General features: G+C 47.8%; 1 protein-coding gene across 2 annotated transcripts in view; it reads right to left on the bottom strand.

Moving 5' to 3' along the window:
* Positions 1 to 8,123: 8,123 nt before the first annotated feature.
* The window catches only part of LOC117359191 (fatty acid amide hydrolase-like), a 110,187-nt gene continuing 104,212 nt past the window's right edge, over positions 8,124 to 14,098 (bottom strand). For both annotated transcript variants that reach the window (XM_033941520.1, XM_033941519.1), the window contains one exon: positions 8,124 to 8,900. In XM_033941520.1, the coding sequence (XP_033797411.1) occupies positions 8,790 to 8,900 (111 nt within the window). In that variant the 3' untranslated portion in view covers positions 8,124 to 8,789. The remainder of the gene's footprint in view (positions 8,901 to 14,098) is intronic.

The raw sequence follows: 14,098 nt of genomic DNA, 5'->3' as shown, positions 1-14,098 counted from the left end.
TTCACAGAATAGCAAACCACCCATGGAGAGTGGTCCTTGTTGCTCCAAATTGGCCATGCAGGCTGTGGTACTTGGACTTTATGCGTCTTCAGAAGGACCAGGGGCCCAGTGGTCATAGAAGATCTGGATTGTTTTGATTTTATAGCATGGCTCCTACATGTGCGGCATTAGAGCACAAAGGATACTTGGTGGACAGCATTGCTGCTCTTCTCAGGGCTAATAAGTCTACAACAGTCTCTGTTTACGCTAAGGCATGGGAGACGTTTCAAGACTGGTGCATGAAAGAGAAGGTGGAGCTGTTTAATGCTAGCTTTCCTCCAAGCAGGTCTTGACGAAGACCTCACTCATTGTCCAATTGGCAGGCTTCTTGTGTTTCAGAGCCCATGAACGCAAAGCTCCCCTGGCTTCTCATCTAGACATAGCCATATTCCTAAAGGGAACATTAAGGCTCAGACCACTGGTAAAACAACTGCTTCCGTTATGGAACACTAAAGTGGTTTTACTGGCATCCTGCTAACGGTTCCGTATTGGAAAAAATGGTACACAAAGACCAGACCACCAGCGTTCTTTAAAAAAAATCAAACAAAAAACCCACATACATGCCACCTCCTTCATAATGGCCAATCAGGCAACTTCTTCTCTGATATTATTCTGGATATCTCAGCTTTAAGAATGGCGACCAGGATTTGAGAGAAACAACTATAAATTTGGATGAAATGTTCCTGCTGATTGGAAGATTTCTGACCCTGACAGCTGCAGTACAAGAAAAGTGGAGTTTTTTTCTTAATTATGATGGTGGTCATGTGCCTCTGCCTTTGTGTGCCTTGAGTAGTAGGAAGGTGCCTTACAACTGAAGTCTTTTTTACTCTACTTGTTAAAATAGCAGCTTTTCATTTGTGTGACCATTTGATTTAATATAGTAGCTCGCGATAAGAGTGTTTGAATCTCTAAAATGTTCAACATGTTTGTTATACTTTCAGAGCAGAACAGATTTGTAGATCAGGGAGTCTCCCTGTACCCCTCTTTCATATGTATTCTTATATAGGGCTATAGTCTGCTTTGGTATAAACTGAAGGGGGCAGCAGAGCCCTCTGGAGAAAGAGGAGGAGTTGGAAAAACTGGAATGGATTTCTTCTGCATGGCTCACAAGCATGGAGAGAATGCTCTACTGTCCAGAATGACATACCTAACTACAAGGAAAGATATTAGCAAGGTAAGAACCTAATCTCTTTATCTTTGGCTGCAGTTCCTCCATGCAGGACTTAAACTAGCAGCAAAAGTTATCCCAGGACAAGCAGGCATGATATTCTCACATGTGGGTGACGTCATCTACGGAGCCCCGGCGCGGACAGCTTTTCAAGCAAACTTGATTGAAGTTTCAAGTTTGCACACTGCACCACGCATGTGCATGCCTTCTCGCCCACTAGAGGGCGCATCCCACCTCGTGGTCCTCAGTTCAAATTTTTCCGCGGAGCAAGAAAGCCCTGTGGATCTGAGCTCCAGTGTTTTTGCCTTCTAGCTGCCGCGTTTAGTTTGTTTTCCCTTCGAATTAGTTCGCGGTGCTGTTTTTCTTTTCGGTTCCTTTCAAAAAAAAAAAAAAAAAAAGTCTTTCGTTTTTCCTCGGACTCCGGGGGCTCCCGGATTCCGTGGCCGTGGGACGTCGGTACGTTCCCGGCCTTCTTCTTTTTCTTCGTGGATGTCCCGTCCTGTTACGGGATTCAAAAAGTGCAGCCGGTGTGAAAGGTTGCTTTCCATCACCGACCCTCACCGGTGGTGCATTGTCTGTCTTGGGCCCGAACATCCGACAGACTCGTGTGATCGCTGTGCTACCTTCCAAAACAGGGCCCTCCGTCGCCGTAAGGCAAGAATGGCCGAATTGTTCGCCGTCGACACACCTAAGGCCTCGACGTCGGCCTCGGCTTCGGCCCCGGCCTTGACCTCGGCCTCAACGTCCTTGGGGGCCTCGGCCTCGCCTCGGCCCTCTTCCTCGAAGGCGTCGTCAGTGAAGCAAGCTTCGGGTAAGTCCTCTGTTCTATCCCCTTCAGCAAAGAAGCCATCCTCGAGTCAGGCCAAGGCGGGTGGGTCGACCCCGGCCCCGCATCGGACCTCGACTCCGCACACCCCGAGGGAATACTCGAGACCGAGGTCGCCCTCCAGGGAGTGTGCCCCGGACTCGGAACTCCCCACCTTCGTGGGGATTCCGGCCTTCCAGGATCTCCTCCGAGCTCTGATCTCATCGGAGCTGTCGGGAGCCCTGGAAGTGTTGCAGCGTGCTGCGGTTCCGGCGGCCTCGACCTCGGCCGGGGCGCCTTCGGTCTCGGAGACCCCGGCCTCGGCTCCCTCGGGAGCCCCGACCTCGGCGACCTCGGTCGCGGGTACGGTGGCCCCGTTCACCTCGGCCTCGGCCCCGCCCCGGACCTCGACCTCGGGGGAAACCCCCTGAGCGGAGCGTAAGGCCCAAGGAAAAGTTGCGCAGAGTGCGCCGTCTTTCCTCCTCTTCCTCCGGGTCTTCCAGACACGCCTCGCCCTCGACGCGACCTCGGACGGGGCGTCGATCGAGGAAGTCTAAGCGACCCCGAGGCTCGCCTCGGCGCGACCGCTCCTCGTCGTTCGGGGGCGAGGCGCTGCAGGTGTCGGAGTTGCGCCTCGACAACCCGAGGCTCCTCCGCTCACCTCATGGGAAATCTTCCCGGGCCGCCTCGCCGAGGAAACGTGAGAGTGTCCCACGAACCCCTGGGTCCTCACCCAAGGGCTCTGCGAGGAGGATAACTTCCCCTTCCCCCTCGAGGGCCCTCGAGAGGGGATCCTGGGATTCGGGATCGGTTAGGGATCCTCATTATTCCCATGAGGCCTCCCCCCTCTCCTCGGTGGGGCGGTCGAGAACCCCGTCTCCCCAGGCTAGGCCGTCCTCATTTTCATCCTTCGTTCAGGACATGGCCCAAGCCCTGGGGATTGACCTGATGGTAGGCTCTCGATATTCCAAAGAGTTTTTGGAGGAACAGGACCTCCCCACTCTTCCTAGGGAGGTGCCTAGACTCCCTCTCAACAGTGTCCTTCTGCAAACCTGGCTGAATAACTTGTCAAACCCTCTTACAGTCACGTCTGTGCCTTCAAAAATGGAATCGAAGTATAGGACGATTCCCCCTAAAGGGTTCGATAAGGCGCAGCTCTCACACCAGTCTCTTCTGGTGGAGTCTGCTCTTAAAAAATCACAGCCCTCACGGGTTTCTGCGGCGGTTCCACCAGGCAGGGAGGGGCGGACCCTGGACAAGTTTGGCCGTCGCCTCTATTCAAATTCCCTGATGGCCACCAGGGTTCTAAATTACGCCTTCACCTTTTCCTCCTATTTGCGTGGTATGGTGAAGGACCTTCCTCAATATCGAAACTCGTTACCGGACTCCCAAAGAGCAGGATTCGATAAGTTTATGTCCAACCTGTCTCAATTGCGGTTGTACCTATTCCACGCAGTGTACGACGCCTTTGAGCTGGTTTCGAGGGTGTCGGCCCTCGCGGTGGCCATGCGCCGCTTGGCCTGGCTTCGCACCCTCGACATGGACCCAAACCTGCAGGAACGCCTGGCAGACTTGCCCTGTGTGGGGTCCGAGTTATTCAACGAGTCATTGGATGCGGCGACCAAACGCTTGTCGGAACAGGAGCGCTCTCTAGCATCCCTGGTCCGCCCCAAACCTAGACCCCCGCCGCAGAAACCCTTTCGGCCTCCGCCGCGCCGATACCCTCAGAAGTCGACTCCGGCTTTCTCGAGACCGCCTCCGAGACGTCCGTCTCAGCGAGGCAGAGGGGGACAAACCCAAGCCCAGGCGCAGGGCCCTTCTAAGCCCGCGCCTTCCTTTTGACGGGCTGAGCGGACGGGGCGGGTTCCCCTCCGCACTTTCTCAGGAACCCCTTCCTATCGGGGGCCGTCTTCGGTCCTTCCGGGAGGCATGGACCGGGATTACCTCAGACGCTTGGGTGCTCCGGATCGTCTCCGAGGGCTACTCGCTCAACTTTGTGTCCTCGCCGCCGGACAGTCCCCCAAGTTTAGTCCCCTGCAACCGTTCCCAGCTACCGACCCTTATAACCGAAGCCAAAGCCCTCTTGAAGCTTCGGGCGGTCGAGCCGGTCCCCAAGGACCAGTGGGGTACGGGGTTTTACTCCCGCTACTTTTTGGTCCCAAAAAAGACCGGGGACCTGCGCCCCATACTGGACCTCAGGAAGCTCAACAAATTCCTGGCCCGGGAGAAGTTTCGAATGCTATCTCTCCCGGTTTTGTACCCCCTCTTGGGGGAAGGGGACTGGATGTGCTCCCTCGACCTGAAGGAAGCATACACCCATGTTCCGGTGCACCCCGCCTGTCGAAGATTCTTACGATTCCAGGTGGGGGACCTCCACCTCCAGTACAGGGTACTGCCCTTCGGCCTGGCCGCGTCCCCACGAGTATTCACGAAGTGCATGGTGGTGGTTGCAGCAGCCCTCAGGTCACGTGGACTCCATGTGTTCCCTTACCTGGACGATTGGCTCATCAAAGCCCCGACCAGGGAGGGGGTTATCTCAGCGACCCGACAGTCTATTACCTTCCTGCAAACTCTCGGGTTCGAGATAAACTTTCCAAAGTCTCAGTTGAGGCCGTCGCAGTCTCTTCAATTCATAGGTGCGGTGCTGGACACGGTGCGCCTACGCTCCTACCTGCCGACCCAGCGGTTGGAAGCCTTGGTACGGATGAGCCGCCAGGTCTCCCAACTATCGAGGGTGTCGGCCAAGCGCATGATGATGCTGCTGGGCCATATGGCCTCGACGGTACATGTCACGCCGTTTGCGAGGCTACACCTGAGGATCCCTCAGTGGACCCTCGCGTCCCAGTGGCGCCAGGAGTGCGACCCGGTGTCTCGCCTCATTTCGGTAACTCCGCCCTTGCGGAAATCGCTGCGTTGGTGGACAGACTCTTCAAATCTGTCCATGGGGCTATTGTTTCGCACTCCGCCTTTTCGCAAGGTCCTGACCACGGACTCCTCGGAGTACGCGTGGGGAGCCCATCTCGACGGTCTTCGCACGCAGGGCCTGTGGTCGACAGAAGACCGTCAGTGTCATATCAACGTGCTAGAGCTGCGAGCCATCTTCCTAGCACTTCGAGCCTTCGTTCACATATTGCAGGACCAGGTGGTCCTCGTCCGCACGGACAATCAGGTGGCAATGTATTATGTGAACAAGCAGGGAGGAACGGGGTCATGGCCCCTCTGCTCCGAAGCTCTTCGCCTCTGGGAGTGGGCGGCCTCCCGGAACATCTTCCTCCGGGCGGTCTACATCCAAGGAGAACGGAATTGCCTGGCGGACAAACTGAGTCGACTTCTGCAACCGCACGAGTGGACTCTACACTCAGCAGTTCTACGCGAGGTTTTCGCTCGCTGGGGAACGCCACAGGTGGATCTGTTTGCCTCTCCGGAGACACACAAACTACCACTATATTGTTCTCGGATGTACTCGCAGGACCGTCTGGAAGCGGATGCCTTCCTACTCGACTGGGAAGGGAGGTTCCTGTATGCATTCCCTCCGTTCCCTCTGATCATGCGAACGTTGGTACACCTAAAATCGTCCACGGCCACGATGATTCTCATAGCACCTCGGTGGCCGCGTCAGCACTGGTTCTCCCTGCTGCTCCAGTTCAGTGCCAGGGAGCCTCTCCCCCTGCCTGTCTCTCCTTCTCTGCTGTCTCAGAGTCAAGGATCCATGTTACATCCCAATCTGCAGTCATTGCACCTGACAGCCTGGTTTCTTGTGCCCTGACTCCTCCGGACCTGTCTCAATCGGTGAAGTAGGTGTTGGAAGCCTCCCGCAAGATCTCGACGAGGCTTTGCTATGCGCAGAAATGGACCAGGTTTTCCACCTGGTGCTCGTCTTTTCACCTGGATCCGGTATCAGTTCCGGTATCCTCGGTTTTGGAATATTTGTTTCAATTGTCGCGCTCCGGCTTGAAAACTACTTCGGTGCGGGTTCATCTCAGTGCGATTTCTGCTTTCCACCAACCTCTGGAGGGACGCCCTCTGTCACTCCATCCCTTGGTGACACGCTTCATGAAAGGGTTACTCAGGGTTTGTCCCCCTCTTAAGCCTCCGTCTGTCGTGTGGAATTTGAATGTGGTTCTGGCTCAACTGATGAAACCCCCGTTTGAGCCACTCAACAAGTCCCTCTTGAAATTTCTGACTTGGAAGGCGGTGTTTCTAATTGCCCTCACCTCCGCCAGGCGGATTGGGGAGTTGCAAGCCTTGGTTGCGGACCCTCCTTTCACTGTCTTTCATCACGACAAGGTGGTTCTCCGCACCCATCCTAAGTTTTTACCTAAAGTTGTTTCTGACTTCCACCTCAATCAGTCCATTGTCCTTCCTGTGTTCTTCCCGAAGCCCCACTCCCATCCTGGCGAGACGGCGCTTCACACGCTTGACTGTAAGAGGGCGTTGGCATATTACCTTCAACGCACCAGGTCTCATCGGAAGGTTCCTCAATTGTTTTTGTCCTTCGATCCCAATCGATTAGGGCATCCAGTTTCCAAGCGCACTCTGTCTAACTGGTTGGCAGCTTGCATTTCCTTTTGCTACGCTCAGGCTGGCCTTCCTCCCCCGGGTCGAGTCACGGGGCACAAGGTCCGGGCGATGGCAGCTTCGATAGCTTTCCTCCGATCCACTCCGATGGAGGACATATGTAAGGCTGCCACTTGGTCTTCGGTTCATACATTCACCTCTCATTACTGCCTGGACACTTTATCCAGGAGTGACGGCCGGTTTGGCCAGTCAGTTTTGCAAAATCTGTTTTCCTAAATTGCCATCCTCCCACCTGCCCTTTTTTGGTTAGCTTGGAGGTCACCCACATGTGAGAATATCATGCCTGCTTGTCCTGGGATAAAGCACAGTTACTTACCGTAACAGGTGTTATCCAGGGACAGCAGGCATATATTCTCACAACCCGCCCGCCTCCCCGGGGATGGCTTCCTTGCTAGTTATGGAACTGAGGACCACGAGGTGGGATGCGCCCTCTAGTGGGCGAGAAGGCATGCACATGCGTGGTGCAGTGTGCAAACTTGAAACTTCAATCAAGTTTGCTTGAAAAGCTGTCCGCGCCGGGGCTCCGTAGATGACGTCACCCACATGTGAGAATATATGCCTGCTGTCCCTGGATAACACCTGTTACGGTAAGTAACTGTGCTTTCTGGTTACGCAGGATTAACTTATGGTACTGTAACATGGTTGCTATTCTAACCCTCCCCCTCAATCTCACAAGCTTTTCCACAAGTTAAAACAATCCAAAATAATATTGTGACTGCCTCTGTGAAAAGGTGACTAAAGTAGCAGATCTAAAATGTTGAGAGAGGCCATTTTTTTCATGTCATGGGTCTGCAAGCAGTCTGAAAGTTACGTTTGAACTTCTGTTTTAATTTTTCCACGTGAAAGGATGGGGTTTGGCCTGTTATATTACAAATTGTTAGTGTAAACACATTTTATTAAAACCTTATTTTTTGTTTCTGGTGACTTTAGTCACCTTTTCCTAGAGGTGGTCACAGTAGTAAAACTTTAACAATAAAAATGTCAGTGTTTGTTTCTTTTCCAGAGCCAGGTTCTACCAGTTGTGACTGTGCTTCATGTCACTAGCTTTCTTCACAGTATAACACCAAACTACCTGTGTACCCCTATAGTGGCAGTTCAGCTATATAATGGCATCTCCCTATAGCCCATGCCAAATATTGTTGCTTCAGTATGCCTTCTGCTAATGTCTGGTACTTTTGAGGCTATATGAATGACTTTACTAAACTTAATAATGAGTCCTCACTTATAGCTACTACAGGCTTTTGTTTCATGGCATTAGGTATCCAACATGGCGGCACTAGCCTCCAATAGAAAACACAATGGATTGTGAGTTGTTGTAAAGAAGGCATGGTCATGAAGCTGATCTGAAGTATGGGAGTTTTGCATGGAAGCAACAGCTCAGGTTCCACATTAACAAAAAGGTGTTACTATAATTAAATCTGTATCAAATTGCTTCAGTCATTTGGAGGGAGTAATGGGTAGAAAGCTCATTTCATTAATGCTCTTGGAAAGGTAGGTCCAAGGCCTAGTTTAATTAATGTAAAAACTCAAACATTTACTTAATCCAAACTTTATTTATCTAGATAAAAATGTCCAAGGACACTAGTCCTCACCCTACTTCTGCCCTCTAGAAACAGTCTAGCATAACTACACCTTCCTTGTTTTTTTTCTGAACGCTTAACATCCCATTTATATACACAGTCATGATGGCATGCTGAAGTAGAGTTGTATTACTTGTACACTTCCTTGAACTGGAAAGTCATCCTGGCAGTGTAAATTGAAGTGGAAGAGAACAGTTATGTCTAAAATGCTTTCTACATTACTCAAGAATGTGGGGTATGTCACCTTGTGTAAGATATTCTGTCACTATCTAAATGCTTTAGAACTGCAGCGAAACAAATACTTTTTTCAAAATTATCGTGTTCTGTGATGGAAACAGATTCAATTTAAATGTTGTGAACTCCCATTTTAAAATGCCATCAAATTAACTTCCTTTTTTTGAAACCCATGATAGTGCTTGCACACCATAGCTAATTTATAGCATGTATTTCTCACCGAGTCAAAAACTACAACCAGCTTTGCAATCTGATGTACAGTAACAGAGCCCATATTTAATCCTATGTTTACAAAAACTCACTGTTTTAACTGATTATTTTAAAAAAGTATACCCTATACTCAAGGACAGCTATGAAGAAAAGTGAAGCATTAACATACTCTTGCTCAAGTCAGAACATCATAGAAGATCTTGGGTTTGCTGGTGCTTGCCTGGAACTTTTCCAGCTTCAGTCCAATACGGAAGAGAACTGCTTCATCCCACCACTTAGCCATAACCTGTAGGAAGGGGTACATCAGGGGCATTTGATAATTACTGTGAGCATACCATCAACTTGAAAAAACATGCTTTGTACCTGTTGTGCTCAAAAGAACAGTTAGAGCATCTTCCCATTCTATAGAAAAATAAAAAGCCACTGAAGGGTAGTACTTTTCATTAATGTTTTATTTATTTTTATGTGCTAGGCTTGTAGGATTTTTTTTTACGGCATTGACTTGTTTTGTGTCTGCACCACAGATAATACCTGGAGCAGAGACAATATATATATAAAATAAATCATAGCTACTAATTTAAGAACCAATTCTTTCTTCTCTTCCACCCCCCCTTCCCACTTCAAGTTACAGATACTAGAAAAAGACGATGCTCCTGCACTGTAGCATTTCTCTTAAAGTTTTTCCTTTCATTAACTATCCCCCACCAACTGCAGCCCTGTCTTTTCCCCTGACAGTAGTTGGGATTATTTTGCTCCTTTTTAAAATCCTGCTGCTGCCTTTGGACAGGAAGTCTGAGAGTGAGAGAGCACTACAGTTGAGCTAGGAGAGTATGAGACAGCTACAGCCTAAGGCTGGCAAGGTGAGATGAGTAGTGGGTTAAAAAAAATAAATTTCTTTATCTTGCCAGCTCAGTCAAGATGGGTGGGTCTATGTCACTCTGGCAGTAGATGGAGCCAAAACATTGCTACTACTTTTTCCCCATGGTGATGACATCTTTAGTATATTAGCTGCTCCAGCTAAGTAACTTGGCAGACTCTTTTGACTCTAGGAGATAGTGGTCAACTTTCTGGAAAAAGGAAAATTCCTAAAGTTCCAGCAGGGAGGATCAACCTAAAGGTTACTACCCTGAGAGTTTCCAAGAGATAGCTAAGGAATCTGGACATCACCTTAATTGGGGGCATCAGCTTTTTGGGGTTCAATCCCTTTCTTCCCTTCTCTCTACAGGAGGGTGGGGGACAACAACTGAAACAAAGGAAGTCATATATTGATACATGTGGGCTTGTTAGGTAGGATTCAAGGAAAGGAAATAAGCAGGCAAGTTAAATTCATTTAACAGCAGATGTTTTAGTGATTTTGTGCAGTATTTAGCAAATTCAAAAAAATATATTTTTAATGTTGGCCTTGGGAATGTGGTGTTTATTTTTTGACTAGCATAGTGTTTAAAGCATCAGCCTGCAAAAGGAAGGGTTCAAGCTGCTGTTATTTTCTGTAACTTCACCTGCTCTTGCTTAAGTCTAGGGTGAAATTAGTCTAACAAATCAAGATAGGAAATTAGCAGGTAAAACTAATCTGGAAAGTAGAACACTGAATTTCAGTAATGCCATTACCAGCAAAAGGATTGATACAGTCCTAGAATTTGCTGGTGTACTTTTGCCTAAACATGAATGAAACTTAAGACCATTCAAAGAGATAATCATGCCAACATCCAGGGACTAAAGCTTAGATTTCCTGAATGCCAAGCAGCAAGGAACACATTCTAATAGCCTATAGGAAGACTCAACAATGTGGAAGAAGCGCTGAGACAAAAGAAACCTCTGTAGGGGCTTCATGTCCATCTTCTTCCAGCCAGTCTTTAGTCACAGCCAATGTAGTAGGCATGAAACCCTTAAGCTATGTTGATGCAGAAACAACCATCTGAGGCTGGCTATGGCTCCTACCTTTTCCTGGAGCAAAACTTTGAAGCAGCATTCATGATCTGATCATTTGGCAGCACCCTTTGTGGTGCTAAGGCCTGCTGGGAGAGGATGCAAACACTGCCCAGAACTTTATAAGTATCCTGTCCCATCACAGTGGGACAGAAGAAATGTGTGACCTTTAGCTCTTTCATAGTCTTTTGTTAAACCTAAGGCACCAAGGTGGTAGCTGTAGAACACAGCTGCAGTCTTTTACCTTTCTGTTTTTTGTTGATGTTCTGCTATGGGTAAATACAGAGGTAAGCAGTCAAAGCTTCAAAAGCCTTTAGCTGCACTGGTACTAGGCCTAATAGATCCATCTTTGGTTTATGGAGGAGAAACACCCTGTGTAGAGCTGCCCCTCAAAGAGCTTTTAAGGGAACAAGCCCACAGCCCTGATCAAAGAACTCCCCCTCCACAGCCCAGTGCCAAAAGCTCTCCAATTGTTGCTCAGCAACATTTATCATGGAAGGCAGCTGTTCAGGCTCCTGGTAGTAAAGATGTTCCAGAGCAAACATCAGCTCTATTAACAACTGATAAATTGACTCAGGCCTCAGAAGAGAATTTTGTACCTGAGATGGAAATATCCATTACTACTCAGGAGCAGAAGGTAGTACAAAGGTTGGAAATGCTATAGTATCCTTACCAGAGACACCAACTACAGTTTGGTTTGCAATTTCAGATCTGTTTAAATCTATTCATTGCCATGTGAACTTTGTCTTACCAAATGAAAGTTATGGAAACAAAAATAGTAAAATAGAACAATGGGATAATTGAAATCTGATATGGGAATACTGGGAACTATTGGTTCAAAAATAGCTCAAGGTCAAACCATCCAAATGGTAATTATTTAAGTTGCAAGTTCTCTAACAGAGCCAAATTAGAAACTTTATAGGGGGGTTACAGCCAGCCTCAAATGAACAGCACTTAAAGAGATGGTTAAACTTTATCGTTATGAATTGCTTTAGTTGTCTGCAGACCAAATTCCAGCAATTATAAAAGCATATTATCTTCCAGTTAAAAAGTGTGGGGATTCAGCACAGACTAATAATTTTAACAGTAGATTCTTCAGACTCTCCTCACGTGTTGTGATTTCTTCAAATCTGAAAACTGTGACATTTAAGTAGCTAATACAAAATTTGAGAAAAGGATGGAAATGTTTAAAGGGGTGTCAGACTATATAGAGTACCGTATTTTCACGCATATAACGTGCACTATACACGATTTTACAAATCATACGCGTGAGCGCGTTGTACACTTTTTTTTACATACTTCCCCCCGATGTCCGATTCACCCCCCCCCTCCCCCGCAGGACCACTCGCACCCCCACCCCGAAGGACCGCTCGCACTCGCACCCCCACCCCCACCCCGAAGGACCACTCGCACCCCCACAGCCTCCCCATCCCCCCCCATCATGGAGAAGTTGCCTACCATTGTGTCCTGCTGCTTCCTCTGCAGGAGGTCCGCCCCTTCTCTGAGCCCTGCGTCTGCGCTGCTTCCTCTTCCGGCGGTCCCGCCCTTGAGGCTGTGGGGGTGCGAGTGGTCCTTCGGGGTGAGGGTGCGGGTGCAAATGCGAGTGTGAGCGGTCCTTTGGGGTGGGGGTGCGAGCGGTCCTGCAGGGGGGTGAATCGGACGTTGGGGGGGGGCATCAGGCTTTCAGGGTGGGGACAGAGCTTCAAGGGCGAAAGGAGAGTCGGGCGGCATGCGCAGTATACGGGTGTGTGTGGTATATAAAAATTTCTTTACATAAATTAGTTTCCCGCGCGCTATACCCGTGTGCGCGTTTTACTCGGGTGCGTGATATATGAGTGAAAATACAGTATATTGTTTCTAATCTAAAGAATCTCAAAAGCGATGCAATTTCTCTTGCTGTATCCTAGAGTCCTACAACTAGGGGCTATTTTCTGTCTTAAGTAATAATAAAGCACTTGCATGGGAATTTCAGGATCCTACACACCTATCTACCAGGGCACTTTCCAGGATATATGAGTGGAATACAGTTATAGGTTTTCTCCCTTTTCTAATTTATTTTTTTTAATTCATTTTCCTTAAATCTCCTCTTAATGATCATTTAAACCGTATTATGGAGAGCTTGAGCTGACATCGATTGTGTTTTGTTTCAATTATCGCTGAGGTTTACATCTTATTGTATCTATTTTTTCCTTTTCAGCTTTTCTGTATAAATTGAGATTTGATTTAATTTTTATTATAATATTTGTGCAATTTTACATTACTTTTATTTCAAAACCAAATGAAATAATTGACAATCTAGGTATAATTAAATCTTCATTTTATGGTCAGCTACCCAAAAGAAGAAAATGTCCTCTACAGCAAAGATATGCAACATTACAACTATCTTCAGACCAGGTTATTATCATCTAAGCCCTTGATACCTATGTGGGTTCTGGAATAGTTTAGGTCTAAAGGAAAAAATATTGACAAATTAATTTTAAATTTTACCCTCCTTATACATGCCAGACAAATGCACTATACAACCCTTGACCATACAGAAGGAAGACATGACAGTTTGCAGGACTCCTGTGGTCCAGTGCTGGATGTCTCAGGCCCCACACCCATAATGTTATACTTAGAGCAAGTATATAATGGAGAAAAAGGCTCATCTGGTCATTTTCCTCTTAAAGTTAGGAATCCACAGTATATTCCTGTGATATTGAGTGAGCTCACTAGCCACCTGCAACCCTTGTTGAGTGGGCCAAGGTACTTGTCGTGCCTTTTTCCCGTAGACCAAATCTATCTGAAATGCATAAAGAACTGAAGCCCTAGAACCATTTCAAAGGCTGCCTGCACTGACCACTATCCTCACCATATCAGTTTGCATTGCTGCAGCATTGACTGGAAACTGAGCAATGCAGGAGGCTGCTGCAACCTGCTTTGATATTTTGGTTGTATCTACTAGCAGAATGACATATCCTGCTTGCCTGTACTGCTCTGACATCATCAATAAAGGATTTAATGTGCTGCAACTGCCCCATCTTGTGTACCTATCTAAGAGGACTGCATGGACCCCTCCTTTAAATATTTCATTACACATCTATGATCATTAGGCCTATTCTTAAGCTCTAGATCAGGGGTGCCCACACTTTTTTGACTCGCGAGCTACTTTTAAAATGACCAAGTCAAAATGATCTACCAACAATAAAATTTAAAAAAACCACAACGCACACTGTACGCATAGAATTGTTAATTATCATTCCTATTCCGGGGTTTTTTCAAAGAGGTCAAAGCAGATGACTCTATGCATTGTCACCTCAGTAACAACCATACAAAAATAGACAAATACCCACCCCCTCCCTTTTTGCTAAACCACAATAGCAGTTTTTAGCGCAGGGAGCTGCGCTGAATGCCCAGCGCTGCTCTTGATGCTCATAGGCTCCCTGTGCTAAAAACCACTATTTGGTTTAGTAAAAGGGGACCATATTGTAAAATATAGACAGCAGATATAAATTCAGACATTTTGATCACTAAATTTAAAATAAAATCATTTTTCCTACCTTGTCTGGTGATTTCATG

Source organism: Geotrypetes seraphini, chromosome 4, assembly GCF_902459505.1.
Source record: "Geotrypetes seraphini chromosome 4, aGeoSer1.1, whole genome shotgun sequence".
Lineage (NCBI taxonomy): Eukaryota > Metazoa > Chordata > Amphibia > Gymnophiona > Dermophiidae > Geotrypetes > Geotrypetes seraphini.
Note: the sequence above shows the minus strand (reverse complement) of the source record. Positions and strands in the feature narration are given on the sequence as shown.